The following is an 18,725-nucleotide window of genomic DNA, read 5'->3' on the forward strand; positions in this document are numbered from 1 at the left end:
GCTGTCAATCCCAAGTAACATTTTTAATATTAATAAATACTTGTAGCTATCTACAATGCTACATAATAAATCTTGCAATGAAACTTTAAACTCCACGAAAGCCTACTGAAAACCTCTATAAGAGCATGTTCCTGCCAAGTGGACCATTCTTCATAAGGTTTATAAAGCAAATTGAAGTTTTAACTCAGCATAAAGCTGCGTTAAAACTTCAAATTCAAGAAAATTTTGAAGCCAGCTTTACGATCAACATAGAATTTATTTGGATGGAATGAATTCCGCTATGAATAAACTGTCGTTTTGATAATATTTTTCTTGACTATATGTGTGTCATGTCTGCTTTGAATGCAAACAGTAAGAATTTATTGGATTTTATTTACAAGTTTGAGGCTTTTACCGAACGTAAAAACTTCATGCGCTTTTATTTTTATCGTGAATGTATGGATAAAAATAAGAATTATAACTAATCGCCTTGAAATAAATACGGTTTTTGTGACAGTCTCCATGATTTATGAAAATTATTTTCTGTGATTCATCGTCTTTTTTGTATAAAACTATTTCGATTTTAAAAATATTACAGATTTTTACAGTATATTACCTTCTTTGATGGTGCCAGTCGCTGGCTGGACTTTTGATGAATTTTTGGAAAAAGATACGCTCAGAGACAGGACAGAGGAGTCCTGTCTCTGAGCGTATCTTTTTCCAAAAATTCATATTTTCTGTTAGTTTTTCTTTCACTTGGCTTCTCCAATATATATTTCCGCTCAGTCATTGCAAAAACTGAACTTGTACTTGTTTATGTCAATTTCAACCAATCACGAGATGGTCCAAAACTGGCTCTCGAAGTGGAATAATCATTGTCAGGTCCTGTCCTAGATCTTAATAATACACTGCTCAAAATCGACACTTTTTCAAAATGTGTTTCTCTATTATAAATACAATTCAAGTTCTAAACTCACTAACATTTCAAACGCGCTTCATTTGTGCTTCAAAACTTTAACGCATAAAAATTAAGTGTGTCGTCATATGGCTCAATCAAATATCATCACATTTTAATCTTACGTGCAGACATGTTGATATCGAATGTTTCTAACATAAGATTTGTAACCTTTGGCAAGGTTCCACCCTACAGCAATTGACCGGGTGTCAGTTTTGCTAAACAAAATTATTGTCGGTAAATGTAAATTTCACGCAAGAAAAAGTTCGTCTTATATAAAGATAAAATTCAAGACCAAGTATCTATCAAGTAAGTCGTCGTAGCGTCGCATTTGGAAAAAAATAATAACAATAGAGCCAAATTGCAGACAGAACGGTAAAAAGAACTGTTGTACCGTCTAGTGAGACCATTCATACGATCGAAAGCTTACGGCGTTGGTATTAGTATTTCGTTACCATGCTAGTTCGAGAAAAAGAGAACAATCTCGAATGCAAGCAGAGCGGCAGAAATATTCCATGTGTCGTCAAGTGGGACCATTTGCTCATACCAACAGCCAATCAGGAGCTAGTTAGGTGAGTAACTAACTTCGAATTTCGAAGCTGTAAGATTAGGGACGGTAGGGGACTCTCTGGTTTGAGGCGTATTGAGAACATCGAAGATTCCAACCTGTACGATATGCGGGCCGAAATACACGACCGAGCGCAATTCGGATGATCGCATGATCTGCAGGTGTTTGCCGAGCGAGGGCTATTGTGTCGGCCCATCATCCGAAGGGCAAACTCACTGGCTATAAAAGCCCTGTTCTGCCTAATTCGCGTCCTGTTTTTTCCTGGAGACCAATTGAAAGTAAGTCAATTAAGTGAAACCTTAAAAGTCCGACTGCTAAAGGCGTCGTTTATTTGAAAAAATAAGTGTGTGATTCTTCGCGGAGGTCGATCGTTAGTGATCTCATATAAAATAACACCTCGTTCTGTCCGGTGAAAAAAAAAATCGGAAGTGCGGGATAAGATTGGGTATACAGAAGCGTCACCCCGGAGACGGGTATCCGATAAAACTCGCGATAAAAGTGCCTTTGTTAACGCCGGGAAGTGAGGAATTAAAAGTGCGGAAAAGCGAGATTTATAATCCGTGCCAATAGAGAAACCCGGTCTAAAGTGAGTCTCTCAATCCGCGATCGTTTCCATCGGAGATAGTGCTAGGTGAAAAACCACGAGGAGTCCGACCAGAGGTAGTCGGCAGCCATTGAGCCTCTTAGACATCATCACGAGGAATCCGCCATCATCGACGCGACAACCAGTGAGTCAAGTTTTTATAATTTCTTTAATTGCTTCATATATCCTGAATAAATTCCTAAATTTAACGGTACATAATATTGTCCTGTTGCCACATTTCTTGCGTGCCCCGTACGATTGCTGTCGAGTCGTGGCCAAGTTGAGATTGGAGTGTCTCTTCGTAAGTTTCCCTATCGCGGTTGCCGACCCTGTGATAACGAGAAGGGTCTCGTGACGAGGCTAGTCGGCCATTAGTTACAGTAAAGTGACTATAATCAGAGTGGCGTCAGCTGTTCGTTTGGAATGACAGCTCCCAGTTCCAAACGAGCAAACGACCTGTCAATTCAATGTAAAGCTAATGGAATGTTTTGAATTGTTGCCAAAATTACGGATGAGATGTCGTCACTCTGGTTATAGGCACTCTAAGTTACATATTAAAATGTGTAACTTTATAGTGACCCTTACACGAGACAATATTATTGTCAATACAAGGAGTATTGACAATACTTTTGATTGTGTAGTGGAAACTTCATCGGATTGACGAAAATATTGTCAAAAAATCAAAACAGCTCATCAATCCGACAATACTTTCCCTCCAGAGAGGAAACTGTCAAATATATGCAATGAACTCATCTCTCAATATTTCAATGTTCAGTTGCAATATTTGAAGCTCCAAACGCTTGATTTGTTCGAAAAACGCAGACTGCAGTTACCAAACCAATTGGATTGACGGTATTGACAATACTTTGGATTGACAATAATATTGTCACGTGTAAGGGCCGCTTATGACATAGATCAATATCATAACATGTCAGTTTGAAGTGTCACTGTATTGATGTACACGCTTAGAAAATTTTTTTTTTTTATATCGTTTATTTATACCCGGCTTTAACCTAATTTTGGTCGTTCGCCGGGTATCTTAGAAAATGTTACTCAAAGTTTGAGTACTAGTTACTCATTTTCAAATGATACATGGAAACGTCAAAAATTGAGTAGTTATCGTCAATGATATTGAGTAACTCCTACTCTAAATTTGAGTTTAACGCAAAATCTCGTTTGTTACTATTCGCATTCGCGATAAGTCTAAAAGTTGTAATAACCATTTGTAGCAACAGGTTGTATTTTTTGTTAGTGAGACGCGTATTTCGAGGGTGAGTCGATCAACACAAACGGTGTTGTGTCTGCAAAAACCGGAATGATCAGCTTCGTGTTGTGCTTTAGAATGGAAACTGATATGCTCAAATGTCATTTATGAGGAATAAGTGTATGATTGGTGCCTGAGCATAACACACTACTCCAAGCGACCACCACTTGATATAGTATTGAGTTCAATTATTTAACATTTCAATACAATACACTCAGAAAAGGAGCAATTTTTTTTGCAAATTTGGTATATGTGAAATAAAATTTCACACAAAATTTGAGTGATAGTTACTCTATTTTTGTACATGTACGAATAAAGTATTACTCAGTAAATGAGTAGATTTTACCCAAATATCGTTTCCAGTGGAAGAACTCAAATTTGAGTAACTTCGGAGTTACTCTAAATTAGAGTTGTTCCACTTTTTCTGTAGATGAGTGAGATCTTACTCATTTTTGAGTAACTATTTTTAAGCGTGTATATATTGTCAATTGTCAATAATCTGCACGCTTACTTGTGGCTACCCAGTGAGTGAATCGAAAGTACTCATTTTCAACAACTGTGAACAGATGTCAAAAAATGAGTAGAATTTAAAACTGTCACTGTGTCAAAGTAACTTAACCGCGCCATCCGACATTTTCAAGTTTTTCCGGATGGATAAAATTAAAAGTGTTATAGACAGCGAATCGTGTCAGGCTCTAGCTGGTAAGTAAAATACATTAAAATGCATTTTTACATTATGCAATAAAAATACATTTGAACTACGAATAGATTTCAAACGTCCCGTTTGTGGTTGCTTGGTGGATTGATGCCGAGAGAAGCAGAACTGTTCCGGATACATGTTTGAAAAAAAAAACATTGAATTAAACCTATTGCACATGTGACTATTGCAATAAAACGTAGTTATTTCTTAAAAGTTTTTAAAGCAATTTATTCAAACATCATTGGGTTGGACAATAATGGGTACTTTCCACATATTTACAAATGTCAACAAAAGAGAGTAAGTTCTACTCAAATTTTGAGAAAAGCATATTTACCCAAAATTGCGTAATACTCACTGTACTCAATTTTAGGTAGGTGTGGTTTTTGCGAAATTGAGTGACTTTTGACTCAATTTTGGGTAGCCACAAGTAAGCGTGTGTATAGTTCCTGACAATTGCGGCAATACTAAGGATGTGAACCATTTCACGGTTAATTTTAACTTTTAGTTAAAATCTGACACTTGAGTGGTTATTTGGTGTCGAGTAGTTAAATTTGACTAAAACTCTGACCCATTTCAGAATTTGACGGACAGAAAGTTATTTGGGTTTATTTTCCACTGGAAATAATTTCAACTAAAGAATTAGTATTAGAATTTTCATTGCGAGATTTTTTTCAGTGTTGGAAATTAACTATCGATCTGTCAAAAATAACCATGCTCTCGAGCAGGGTTATTTTTGACAACATCAAATTAACCACTCGAGTATCAGATTTTAAGCAAAAGTTAAAATTAACCGCGAAATGGTTCACAGCCTAAGTGTCAAGCATATAATAAAAAAGTTTTATATATATATATATATATATATATATATATATATATATATATATATATATATATATATATATATATATATATATATATATATATATATATATATATATATATATATATATATATATATATATATATATATATATATATATATATATAACTTTCAATGGAGGTCATGCGAATAGCAGATAATTGCCAACTACTACTTTTCTTTGAGGGTTCAAGCTGTACTAGTATTCCATTCGGTAAGGGAGCACCTCATGATATTTGCGAAAGAGAAGTGATATCCCGAGACTGAAAATAAAAAAATGAATCTTACTAAACAGATAGAGTAATGAAATGTACCGGGTATATATTTCATGGTTCGTTAACGCTTATCCTTGAACGAAGTTGGATGAGCTGTCTTGTCAGCGATTTAAAATTACATTGAGATGCGAAACTTCCTGAAAAAAATGGTCTGGAGCAGTTGATGAATATCGAGAACACAACTATTCACGACTTTCATCGGATTTCCATATAAATTATATGGGATATTTTTTTAACTTTCATTATGATAACGTCCATTTAGATTTGACGTACACATTAAATAAAGATTATAAGTTTCCATCAATGTTGCTCGAATATCAAAAATACAACGAATGTCAATGATCATCGCTCGCTTTCCTTCGCCTTTGTTCGATAATCGTTCTGGTATTCGGACTTGTCCGTATATTCGGGCGCGAACGAAGCCGACGCTGCTTCGTTACTTGCACGAATATATATTCCTTGCAGTTGTTATTCGCATTGGACATACTCCCGAATGACTTAACGTGAATATCGAACGAATATTCATACAGCGATCATCGCCAAACCTAATTCGCGATGATCGTTCGTGCTGTCTTTGAAACATGCAAATTAAGATGTTTCCCCCCGCACTATTACCATAGTCTTATGTGTATGTGATGAACCATATTCCAGTATTCTCCCATTGCTGCTATCCAACGAGATATGATGAATTTATTAGATGAAGAATGCTTCGAGAAGAATGGAAACCAACGATCTTCGCCGTGACACTATTCGATCCAACTCGAAGAATAAAATAAATGAACGAATGACAAACGAATGTATAAAACGAACATGCACGATGTATACCAGCAGCGAAGAATGTATTAGTATATTCGGGTTCTCTACGATTATTGCTTATTCCTTTTACACCCTTCTCTCTTTCGAGTAGTGAATAGTTCAACGTTGTTCGAGACTGGCATATTCGAAGGCAGTATAATCACAGCGAGGATGCGTGAATGAATTAGTTACACGAAGAATATTTGCAACATTGGTTTCCATATAATTTCTATGAATTATATTCTGCGTATGATTCATATGACAAATCTAATGAATATAAATAAGATTTTCATTTCAGTGTACTTTTCACGTAGGTTTTAATGGACTGGCATTTAAAAACTGCTTAATGCATAATCCAGTAAAAGCTACGTGTTTCATAAGTAAAATATAATGTACTGCTCATATCACATTTACCTATCAGTTCGTAATCAAATTTATATACTGGTTGAAGTCAAAAGGGAGATTTCAGATTTTTATATAAATCTAGGAAATGAAAAATATAACATTTATTTCAGAAAATTAGCATAGAATTTTAACGGGTGAAAATAAAAAGCAACTAATAACGTCGTGGGATCTCGAATCGACAAACCTCCAGAAATCATTTTGTTGTCACTGCCATCCAACCGAAGCTGAAGTCGAGATCCGAGAACTTCCACAACACTACCGATGCAGGTTGAGGTCGAATTACATGGTTCCAGTGTCTCTAGCTTCATACCGAATTTGAACTCGTTTTTCGGTGGACCAACGGCCTGTTTGAAGCATTCGGTAGGATCGGGCACATTTCCGGACTCACACTGGCACTCGGTCCAGTCGAACACATGGAAACTTTCATACTGGAATGGTCCGGTCGATGTAGTAAAAAATTGTAATTAAATAACATTTCTCGCAAATATTTACACTACTTACACTTCGAGGGCCACTGTTCGCCATTTTCAAAGTCGATTTTTTCACACTGGAAATTCACGTAGATTGTTTGACACATGGTCAATTCACGTAAACCTTATGTGATGACTCTATTCATTTAATGGAATGTTCGTGTAACATTCAATTTCGTCACGTAAAATATTCAATTTGACATTTGAAACCAGTTTACGTGATTTTCCAAGTGAATCGAACGTGAATTATTATTTGAGTGTAACCGACGACACGACCAGGCACTTCGAAGAATAATCGCAATGAAAAGTGTTTGTGAGCGATTTACCGCCAGTTACCAAAAATATAGCGACCCCTTGATGACGATCAAAATAATCTTCTTGAGCAACACTGTTTAAGTTGCTACGAACTAGTTACCAAGGAGCCCCTTAATAAATAAACAAACCAGTCGAGAATGTTTTGAAATAGTTTTTTAATTTAATTTTTGTGCCATCAGCGTAAAATTAAAAGAACTCAGAAACTAAGATTGTGAAAGTTGCACGAGACACCGCGAGCTATTGGCCGGGGACTGGCACCCCTGAAAAATTTAATTATTAAATACGACAAAGTTAGACGATTTCACAATACGCTAGGTACGAGGAATGAATTAATAATAATTAAAAATAATTAATATATAATTTATCATGAATTAGAGAATTATCCTGCACCAGAGCCCACGTTCAATAGTTGATCATGAACGAATTTTAATATTAAAAGATACATTCATCTATCAAGTGAAGGTTACAACGTTCTTTTTGTATTCGCGCCGACCGGAACAATATCCAAATCTGACACTAAATGTAGTGCTACGATAGACAGGCTTCATTCTATATAATCATCAAGTTACGGCCTATATTCTGCTTGAGAACCAATTATAAAATTATTTGAAGTAAATTAAACATGAATTCTATTTATAAGTGTATTCGCATCTGCATATGAAGTGCAATTGCATCTAGTAGAATAGTACTGATATACCGGATTGACTCAGCTTTGTCATTCATATTTCGGTACTAAATCATCAGATTGATAATAAGATTTATTATGACGGATTCAATGACTCTTGCAGTTTGCTAACATTTTAAAACTCATTTATTTAGTTTGCTAACATTTTAAAACTCACGTCACAGATCTGATCTGAAGACTGATTACGTTGAATTATTTAACAAGTATCAACGGATATTGAAATGTTATGTGAAACCGACAACTTTGCCGCGAAATAAGGATCTTCCACCTGTGGCAGCTTATTTTGTTTACATTCCTCAAGTCTTCAATATGCAGTAACCATGGTTTTGGTAACTGTTATTCAAAATCAACAATTCATCAACTTGTGTTGCCAGTTTGAATAGTTTTTCAGGAGATTTCATTTTGACATTACCAGTTACTGAGGGGTAGTTAAATTTGCGATACAGTTTTTATAACCGAGTGGCAGGTTGTGTCCAGGGATGTCAGGTTCACAGATTAATCTGTGTTTCACAGATTTTTAATTTTCAGCACAGATTTTGAAAATGACACAGATTTTCACAGATTTCTGAAAATGATCACAGATTTTCACAGATTCTTGAATAAATCACAGATTTTCACAGATTTTGGAAATCGAGCAGAGTTTAGCACCAAAAAGTACAGAGCGGTTGAAGAAAAAGTGTGTTGGTAGTGAGACCTTTTTTTTTTGCTCACCAAATTGAATTCGATCTGCTATAATGGTACGGAAAATGGGTAGTGAGACCTTTTTTTTTTGCTCACCACATTGATTTTGAACTGCTATTGTGGTACGGAAAACGGTCACAGATTTTCACAGACCGGTTTTGGGTTTGATCACAGATTTTTGAAAAAATGACCTGGCATCTCTGGTTGTGTCGTCGGTGTAACTATGAGGAAAAACCGGAAATACGAAAACGTTGCGCTCTTCAAACCATATTCGTACCTTTCGTGCATTTAGCTCGATTTTCCATTTCCATGCATATTGTACTACAAAAAAGTAAGTTTTTTTTCTCAATCAAGATACAATAATAACCTTACAGTTAATGGTAGAATATTGCAATCATTGAAAATCATTCGTCAATTAATTTTCATGTGATAGCAGTGGAAATCCCATCTTTCGTTTTTGTTTCAGTTTACGATGGACGCCAGCGATTTATATTCAAAATTTTGGAAAAAGATTGTGTTCAATGGCAAAGCTGAACAAGTAACAAAAGGTTTGAAAGTATGTCGCACTGATAGTGAAACTATTGCCTATGTGCGTCAATTATTAGATGATTCAGGTTTGCTGCAACAGATTCAATTTATAGTAGATGAGAAAAACGAGACTAAAGCAATAGAATGTAGAAAACGCGGTAACGAGAACTTTCATCCGAGAATAAAGAAATACATCGCTGCGATTGAATGTTACAACGAAAGCATCGCATTGTCAAATGGGGGTTCAAAGAACTTGGCCATAGCTTATGCTAACCGTTCAGCGGTGTGCTTTGAATTAAAGGAATATAACGCCTGCTTGGAAAACATTCGCTTGGTCCTGCAGAATCCGTATCCAGAACGCTTGATACCGAAATTGTTGCAGAGAAAGCAGTGCTGCTTAGAGATGATTAACAATAATCATCGTCCCGCACATTTCGACATGATTTTGTGCGAACCAAAATTATGCAGCAAACCAAATCCTAAAATACCATTTATCTCTGATTGCCTGGAATTGGAGAAGAATGACAGGTTTGGTCGACACTTGGTGACGAATAAAAAGTTAAATCCAGGAGATTTTGTCGTAATCGAAAAACCATTTTCCAAAATGCTGTTACCCAACCTTCGCTACATGAACTGCGATTATTGTCTTGAAGATAAATTTCTCATTTTAATACCATGCCATCATTGTTCGATTACGATGTTTTGTTCGGAGATGTGTCAGCAAAAGGCGTACCAAAGCTACCATCGTATAGAATGTCCAATTATAAAGCATTTGCATAAGTTATTTCCCCTAAAGGTTTTGGTACCATTAAGAACTACTATAATGGCCATAAGCAGTTTCGACTATGATCTGCAAGATTTATTGGAACATGTGGAAACACTAGGGGAATCCTCTCTGAATTCATTTGACTTAGATTGGACAAAGTTGCAAGCTAAGCAGGTTTACAGTACGATTCATATGCTAGCTACAAACCAAAACCTACGCACTCCGAATGAAATGATCCAGCTAACTGTCTTGTGTATTGCCACGAGCGAAGTGCTGCTGAACTATACTCCATTGAGAAGTTTTTGCGGAAACATTGAGTCTCACCGTGATCTTATACGAATTATTTTGTTTCGTCATCTACAAATTTCCAGTGTGAATTCGTGCTCTATAAATCGTGTAAATTATTACCCGCATGGAACAGAACGATTTAAAGAAAATTATATTGGAGGTGGTTTATTTCCAATATTAAGCATGCTCAACAACTCATGTGCACCAAATATAACACGGATACCACTGCCGAACGGACGAATTGCAGCCATAGTTTTGCGACCGATTGATAAAGATGGTCAACTGTTCTGCTGTTACGGGTAAGGCTGAGTTTTCTAGAAGTGAAAATAAAAAAAATTGACTTGTTTTAGGTACCACCACCTCCATAACACATTATTTGATCGACATCCCGCACTTTATTTGAAATATCACTTCAAATGTCGATGCGAAGCATGCCAATATGATTATCCTCTGCGCGAGAACTTGAAGCATATCGCACTGCCGTCATATTTTGATATTGACAGCAGGGAATGGATTGTTAATTATCGCAACCGTAATATAGCGGAAGCCTTGAAAAATTTTAGGAAACACTGCAAATTCTTGAAAGATTACGACTGCAAGTATCCCAACTATGAGGTTTGTGTTAGCCATGGTGATTTTATACAATGCTTGAACATGATTTACTCTCCTCATTCCCAATATATTAAATATCAGGGACTGTGTTACTTTTAAATCGAATTATGTTATACTTTTTGAGAATTGAAACGTGTAACGAAGTTTGAATTGAAATAAATGAATTTTTTTTTTGTATGAAAAGAGTTCTGTCATTTTGCGAAAAGGTCTAAAAGTAGTTAAAATTGTACAATATTATTTATTTGCTCCATTCTTACAAGTGTCGGTATTTTTCATCACCAACATGCGTAGCCGCGAAAATTGCTGTTGTTCCTCAATACTACACGCAGAGAAATGAAGCTTGTTTAAAATAACAAATCGGTTAGTAGTAGGTTTTTAAATCTGATTCATGTTAATTTCAAGCTAGAATATGATTGTTTTAAACCATTTTCTCCTTTCAACATGAACAAAGATCTCTGTTCAGTGTTAATAAATATTTTGGTCTTGCCAAACGAAAAAAATAATTTTTCCAGCTGATTTTATTGTTGAAATAATTCATCAATATATTGCGTATCAACAAAAGCATAGTTGATTTTATTCGCAATATCTATGTTGATTCAATTCTGCTTTATCTTTATGTTGAGAGCAAAATTTATTCATTTCATCTGTTGTCTTTTTTGTGTAATGATACAACATTGTTCAAAAAGAAATGGTATCAGTCCTATTTCTTATAAAACAGAGCTGTTTTTTCAATCGTGAATGAACAGAAAAGTTGGTTACGCGTTTCAAAAGTAAAATTTTATCTGCTTATATATTTTTCATCGGGCTTTTCATCAATCCAAGCGTAAGTATTGATAATTAATAATATTAGAAACTGCAATAACACGTTTTCTTAACAACATGTATTCGATGCAGGTTATCTCTGTCCCGGGTTGGCTGTCTGTTATTTCGTCCCGGGTTGGCGGTTCAATGCATAGGACGCTGGTCTTACAAGCCAGTTGTCATATGTTCGAGCCCCGACCTGGAAGGGTTCTTAGTGTCAGTAGAATCCATAGTACTAGCCATGCAATGATTCTGTACGCTAAGAATCGGCTGCGAAGCCTGTTGAAACAGAAAGGCCAAATTCCACAAAAGGAATGTATATTGGATTGTATGTGGTATGTAGATGAATATTATAAATGTAATTGGAATTCCTTACAAATATATAAATTGAAGAAAAATGTACCAAAAACAAGCTTTCAAATTATTTCGAAAGAAATTATTTTACTCGTGAAAACAAAACAAAATGGATAATTTTTACAAACGAAAGCGTAAGTTGAAATACTACTCATTTCAAGTTGTTATCATTTATTTCAACTGTTAAATTTATAAAGTCAAAACACTATAAATATTACCTTCATCCAAAATTAGTTCATTTTGAACTGATTTTGCAAGTTGAATTTCTATCAAATTGTTTGTCCAGAAATTGACAGGAACGCACAAGTAAAATATTTGTTGGTATTATCAAAATATTTATAGAAACAAACTAATCCACTGAGCAAAATCAAATACCTAGTTTTGTTGTTTCAAGCAACAATATTTGCTATATTAAACCAATTTTTCTTTTGTCACTATTTCAACAAAATAAATCGTTACGTGAAATCCAGATTTAGTAACATTTACAATATTTTTCTCTGCGGGTACTATGTTCAGCTTAGTTTAAATTTCTATTTATTTCGAATACTATCTCAAAAATTCCGTTTACAAACAAACATCTAGTTGATGAGACCAGTACCTTTCCTCTGTTCATTTCATGCTTTACTGTTAATGCCCCGTTAACACTTCTGCTGGCTGCCAGCATGATCCAAAGTATAAGACCAACGAAGGACCACCGTTGAACGTTTTTTTCCTAAGAGGGCAGTACACTGACACCAGCATGCTGGCAGCCAGCAGAAGTGTAAACGGGGCATAATACAGATAAATACCAAAAAAATCGGTTTTGGCTTGGGTAAGGCATGACAAATTTCTAGCACACACTCAAAATAATAATCATGTTATAGTTACGTGAAAAGTTATGTGAATATTTTCCGCCCCACTTTTCACGTAGGTTTTACATCATTACTTTTTAGCCTTACATGAACGTGTAATGCTAAAAAGTAATGATGTACAGTAATGCAGTAATGACGAGCGTTTGAGCAGAAGTGTCATTACTTAGTAATGACACTTTTAATGATCGTGTAAGGGCCGCTTTTATCTTCGTTTAGCTGAAAATAAATTTTATTTGCCATTGAAACGTTAAGGTTGGTCATTTCCAGATTTTTTATTTCACGTGATGCAGTTCTGAAGAGCAGGGATGCCAGGTCATTTTTACAAAAATCTTTGATCAAGCCAAAACATGTCTGTGAAAATCTGTGCCAGTTGCCCGTACCATAATAGCAGATCAAAATCAATTTGGTGAACAAAAAAAAAAAGGTCTCACTACCAACACGCTCTGTACCTTTTTCCTCAACCAATCTGTACTCTGTACTGAACCGACTTGACGTTGCATATTGGGCGTTGAAATTCCATGTCAAATTATAAAGTCATCAATTTCAAACTAGATAAATATATGGAATTGCAATTCAATTGTGGATAAAAAAAACTATGAAACTTCGTCGTTGAATTGACTGACAATCTATTGGAATAACATCTTTTATCATCATTTTGTTGTAAGAATTTCATTTTATTACTGAATACAGATTATTACAGATATTTTATACAAAGAATACAGATTTTCTATGAAAATATCTGGCATCTCTGAATACAAATGACGATATTCAGCACTTCCACAAAAAAATAAGAAGAAGAAATAATGTTGGTAATGATGGAAAATCCGGAATTCCATCATTACTCGTGTCATTACTGAACTCGCAGACCTTACACGATCATTAAAAGTGTCATTACTTTTTAGTAATGACACTTTTAATGATCGTGTAAGGGCCGCTAATGGTCTGGCATTTAAAAGCTGTTTAATGCATTATCCAGTAAAAGTTACGTGTTTCATAGGTAAAATGTAATGTACTGTTCATATCACATTTACCTATCAGTTCATATCAAATTTAGATACCAGAGAATAACTATTTTATATATTGGTTGGAGTCAAAAGGGAGATTTCAGATTTTCATATAAATCTATGAAATGAAAAATACCATGAAAAATAAAACATTTATTTCAGAAAATTAGCATATAATTTCAATAACTTAAAAAGCAACTAATAACGTCGTGGTATCTCAAATCGACAAGCCTCCAGAAATTGTTTTTGTTGTCACTGCCATCCAACCGAAGCCAAAGTCGAGAACCGAAAACTCCCCCAACACTACCGATGCAATTTGATGTCGCATTACATGGTTCCAGTGTCTCTAGCTTCATGCTGATTTTGAATTCGTTTTTCGGTGGACCAACGGCATTTGAAGAATTCGGTAGGAGCGGGCAAACTTCCGGACTCACGCAGGCACTCGGTCCAGTTGAACACATGGAAACTTTCATACTGGAATGGTCCGGACGATGTAGTGAAAAATTGTAATTAAATAATATTGCTCGCAAATGTTTACACTACTTACACTTTCAGGGCCACTGTTCACCATTTTCAAAATCGAGTTTTTCACAATGGAAATTCACGTAGATTGTTTGACGTTTGGTCAATTCACGTAAACCTTATGTGATGACTCTATTCATTTTAGGGAATGTTCGTTTAACATTCATTTTCGTCACGTAAAATATTCAATTTGACATTTGAAACCATTTTACGTGATTTTTCAAGTGAATCGAACGTGAATTTTTATTTGAGTGCATGTGCTGTTGACTTTATTATTGTTTATTATTGTAAAATCAACAGACACATTGTAGTCCTAATGATAGTTTCTAATACTAAGTAAAAAAATTGCTTGAATTGTTTTCCGTGAAAGGTTGAAGTCAAATCCAGATGATAGACGATTGAACGATCTTTGCAAGCCTATAACGGCACCGTTTGTTCCATAGTTGGTGCGACGTAGAGGTAGTCGAAGAAAGGCGTTGTTACGGAGAGCACGGGGACGAACATTAATATTAACCTCACGGAGCAAAACGGGGCAGTCAATCCTATCACTCAAAATATCAGCTATCATCAAAGCACGCGACAGCTCTCGTCGTACTTGTAGTGTGTCAAGACCAATCAGCAATCCGCGACTTTCATAGCTCGGCAGTTGATGTGGATTATTCCAAGGTAATCGTCGAAGAACAAAACGTACGAATCTACGTTGTATAGATTCTATTCTATGAGCTCCATTGAGGTAAAGAGGGTTCCAGACTACTGAGCAATATTGAGATTCTGCAAAAGAAAGATTCTTGAAAAATAATCTGGCAACTCTGGCATCGGTAGTGCACTACACGAGGACCAAACACGATGATTTTCTCAATTTCAGACACCTAAACAGCAACAAAATTCCAGCCGCCTGCTATGACGTCATGAAACTGTGGCCAGCATCATTATGCAAAAATCAAAACAATGAAGAAGAATGGCTAGCAAAAAACTGGATATTATAAACTACTTGTTTATTCAGTACCCTTTAAAGCACTTCCCCGAAAATTATCGATCAGATTATCATAACTACAATAAGGAAATTAAAATTTTACTTGAATTGAAATGCTCGAATGATTTTTCACCATACTCTGAGCGCTCTGATTGCCCACCAAATGCCCTAGATGTTGGCTACGTTAGCACTGATGAAGTGTTGTATTTGTTTACTTTGCTCTCACTGACTTGCTAGCTTTGAAGGCCCCGATGGACCGAGATGTTGATTATGATAGCACTGGCTAGAGAGCCTTATTGTTGCCACTGGGCTGGACAATTTCTCTTCTAATAATTCTGTATAAAATGTTCAAAACGACGTGTGTAACATTGAGAGATTCTCTTTGTTTACTTTCTCTTTCGATTATTGCGAAATATTCCTGCTGTTTTCGGTAATTTCTCCAGAGCAGATTAAAAGATGATAGCTTTAGTTATTATTATCGGTAAATAATTGGAGAGAAGGATTGCTGAGTGCCGTAATATTAAAAAGAGACAGTAAACAAAGAGAATCTCTCATTGTTACATACGTCGTTTTGAACATTTTATACAGAATTACCAAACAGTTGTCACGTTTACCACAACACTATGTATAAAATTATAACCGAAACCTTCGACTTTCAAACAGAATTGTAAAATTCAAGAAAAGCTTTATAATCACGTCACAATAATCGAAAGAGAAACTGTCACTTGCTCATACGGCCATTTGAAAAATCAACCGAGAATTAGTAAGGTTTGATAAAATAAGTGCGATAGATTGTCAAAAGAAATCTAACATGTAAGAAGCAATCACCCCTATTCTGTTCGTCGATCGATTCGAAATATTTCGATCGAATGTACAATTTCCATTCTGCATTCCGTTCGAGTTGGGTATGAACTCGAATATCATTCGTTCGAGTTGTTCAATTTTCGAACATTACTCGATCGACTTGCGTACGTATTACTTCTGTTCGGTTTAGAATCGTTCTAATTTGTTTATACAAGTGTGACGGTTTCGTTTACCAAGAAATGAATAATATAAATAATATAGAACGTGTAAGTAGTGTTGACAGCTTTGATGGTTAGTGTTCGAAATTTTAAGTGTTCCCGAACGAGAGTCGATCAAATCATACAAGTCGAACGGAATGAAGAATGCAAAATTCGAACTCGAACGAAAGTGTAGATTCGTTCGTATCACAAATCCGTCGGATTGCAGAATCGGGGTGAATAACAGGATACAAGAACATTTCACGCTGAATCCGAAATACCACACATTGGAAAGTGTGGAAGAACATTAGCGTCTGTGTAGGCAGTAATGGAAATTCGGACCAATAAAAACACAAGGAGAAATATGGAGTTAAAGTTCATTTGCTGGTAGGCAAGTTCAATTCAAATTCATTTACATGTAGACAGAATTGATGAAAATTTTCTATACGCAGTCGGTTAAACTCATTAAGCAGTTTGTAGTTATATGCAAAACATTATTTTCATCTTCTTGTGCTTGTGATTGAGCACAATAAATCATCTGCAGGCATTTTTCCAGTTCTTCTTGAGCAGACGATATTTCCCTGGTAGGGTACAAATGAGCAAAATCATTAATAAATTTGCAGTATTTAGGAATTCTCATCAGTGCTATACACGAGCACATTCTAGGAATACAATACTTATCTATAAATGCCTTTTCATGTGAAAGTGACTTATCAGATTTCAATTGATAATAAAGAGGATAGTTATTTGTGCATGCTTCACATTGGCACGTAAAGAAATATCTATTCTTAAGACCAGTTCGTCGCTCGATCAACGTTTTGTTGCAGTGGTGAAAGCTTGAAAGACGAAAATTTCTTAACATTTTGTTTTTCCAATCCAATTTTACTTACCCATAATCGTCGAATAATTGGCCGCCTTTTTTAATTGGTCGGTCAACTACAAGAGCCGTTTGACCGTTCGAAAGCGTCATACGTAAAACATTGGGAGCACAGGAATGATTAACCATACTTAGAATTGGAAATGCGCCACCCGCGAATCGAACAGTTTCGCCCAAACTAGGGTTTACGTACGTTATTGGATGCATGTTTATAGGAGAAGTTTGTGCATGACGAAAAATGAGCTGTTGTATGAGATTACGGTAAGACTCATTGCTTCCACAAATGTCTCTCAACGAAGTATTTGTCAGCAGTGCTTTGCTCATGACAATACTGAAAACAGATCGTTGAATCAAATCACTGGGGTTTCGCAGGGCTTGATTCGTAGATAACATATGAATCGTACTGTAAACCTGTTTTGCATGCAGGTCTGTCCAATCCAAATCGAAAGGATTCAGGGAAGATCCCTCGAGTGCTTCAACGTGTTTCATCAAATCTTCGAGATTATAACTGAAACTACTTATGGCTACTGTAGTAGTTCTGAGAGCCATCAAAATGACTTTGGTGAATAATTTTTGCATATGTTTAATGATTGGACATTCTATACGATGGTAGCTTTCGAATGCCTTTTGCTGGCAAATCTCCGAGCAGAACATCGTGCTCGAACAGTGATTGCATGGTATTAAAGTGAGATTTTTTTCCTTCAGACAATAATCACAATTATTGTATCGAAAATTTTCTACCAGCATGGTAAAAAAAGGTTTCTCCATTAGAACAAAATCTCCGGCACGAAGGTCTTTATTCGTTACCAAATGTCGGCCAAATTGGTCATTTTCCTTTAGTTCCAAACAGTTGGAAACTTGGGGTACCTTAGGATTTGGTTCATAGCACAATACTGGTACGTTTGGAACATCCTCGGAATCATTTGATGTTTCGCTGTTATTGATAATCTTCAAACAGCGTTCTTTTCTTTGCATCAATTTCGGTAACACATGGGCCGGATATGGATTAAGCTGGGCCAACCGTATGTTCTCCAAACAGTCGTGATACATCTTCAACTCAAAACACACAATTGAACGGCTAGCATAAGCAAGTGCCAAATTAACTGAGCTTTCATTTGACAATGCGATACTTTCGTTGTACCATTTAACCGCCTTCATGTAATCCTTAGTTCCTGAACGACATAGTTCGTTTCCAAGTTTTCGACATTCTTTCGCTCGAGTTTCATTTTTCACGTCCGCTGTAAATTTAATTATGAATTTTGGCAAATCCGACTCATCCAAGAGTTGACGTACATAGCTGATGATTTCTGTATTGGTGCGGCATGCTTTTAAATCGATCGACACTTGCTCAAATCGACCACCGCTTACAAGCTTTCTTAATAATGCTGAGTAGAGATCAAAGGCGTCCATTAATCCTAGGAAAGAAGTCTGAATTAGTGTCACTTAAATTAATGTTTTAATTGCTAGTATACTGATTGCAAGATGGACTTGAATAACACACTATTTTTCCTTTTTTCTTACAGGACAGGAATCAGCAACAAACCTAAGACAAGACCTGACTAGGGATGTCGTAATATCGATCGACTAATCGAGTAATCGATTAATGACCCAGAT

At 35.8% G+C, this 18,725-nt stretch overlaps 2 protein-coding genes across 3 annotated transcripts; one reads left to right on the forward strand and one right to left on the reverse strand.

Moving 5' to 3' along the window:
* Positions 1-8,755: 8,755 nt before the first annotated feature.
* On the forward strand, positions 8,756-10,827 carry LOC131428646 (SET and MYND domain-containing protein 4-like). The gene is made up of 3 exons (XM_058592692.1): positions 8,756-8,865; positions 9,001-10,415; positions 10,467-10,827. Exons 2-3 carry the CDS (start codon positions 9,007-9,009, stop codon positions 10,825-10,827), a joined length of 1,770 nt encoding a protein of 589 aa, XP_058448675.1. The 5' UTR covers positions 8,756-8,865; positions 9,001-9,006.
* A 5,782-nt stretch (positions 10,828-16,609) lies between these two features.
* Positions 16,610-18,671, reverse strand: LOC131432433 (SET and MYND domain-containing protein 4-like). Of its 2 annotated transcripts, XM_058598698.1 has the most exons (4): positions 18,584-18,671; positions 18,405-18,526; positions 17,125-18,349; positions 16,610-17,070 (listed from the first exon to the last, which is right to left on the reverse strand). In XM_058598698.1, exons 2-4 carry the CDS (start codon positions 18,433-18,435, stop codon positions 16,677-16,679), a joined length of 1,650 nt encoding a protein of 549 aa, XP_058454681.1. In that variant the 5' UTR covers positions 18,436-18,526; positions 18,584-18,671; the 3' UTR covers positions 16,610-16,676. The 2 variants fall into 2 exon arrangements, with proteins under 2 accessions (XP_058454681.1, XP_058454680.1); XM_058598697.1 differs by having other exon boundaries at positions 17,125-18,526; positions 18,584-18,604.
* Positions 18,672-18,725: the final 54 nt, after the last annotated feature.

The sequence above is a fragment of the Malaya genurostris genome, chromosome 2 (assembly GCF_030247185.1).
Source record: "Malaya genurostris strain Urasoe2022 chromosome 2, Malgen_1.1, whole genome shotgun sequence".
Classification (NCBI taxonomy): Eukaryota; Metazoa; Arthropoda; class Insecta; order Diptera; family Culicidae; genus Malaya; species Malaya genurostris.

Excerpts from the sequence above, each read along its gene's own strand:
- LOC131428646 (XM_058592692.1), top strand. The coding sequence starts at position 9,007 with ATGGACGCCAGCGATTTATATTCAAAATTTTGGAAAAAGATTGTGTTC. Across the intron at positions 10,416-10,466 it reads CAACTGTTCTGCTGTTACGG|GTACCACCACCTCCATAACA; the intron begins GTAAGGCTGAGT and ends GACTTGTTTTAG.
- LOC131432433 (XM_058598697.1), bottom strand. The coding sequence starts at position 18,521 with ATGGACGCCTTTGATCTCTACTCAGCATTATTAAGAAAGCTTGTAAGC. Across the intron at positions 17,071-17,124 it reads CAATTATTCGACGATTATGG|CTTTCACCACTGCAACAAAA; the intron begins GTAAGTAAAATT and ends TCGTCTTTCAAG.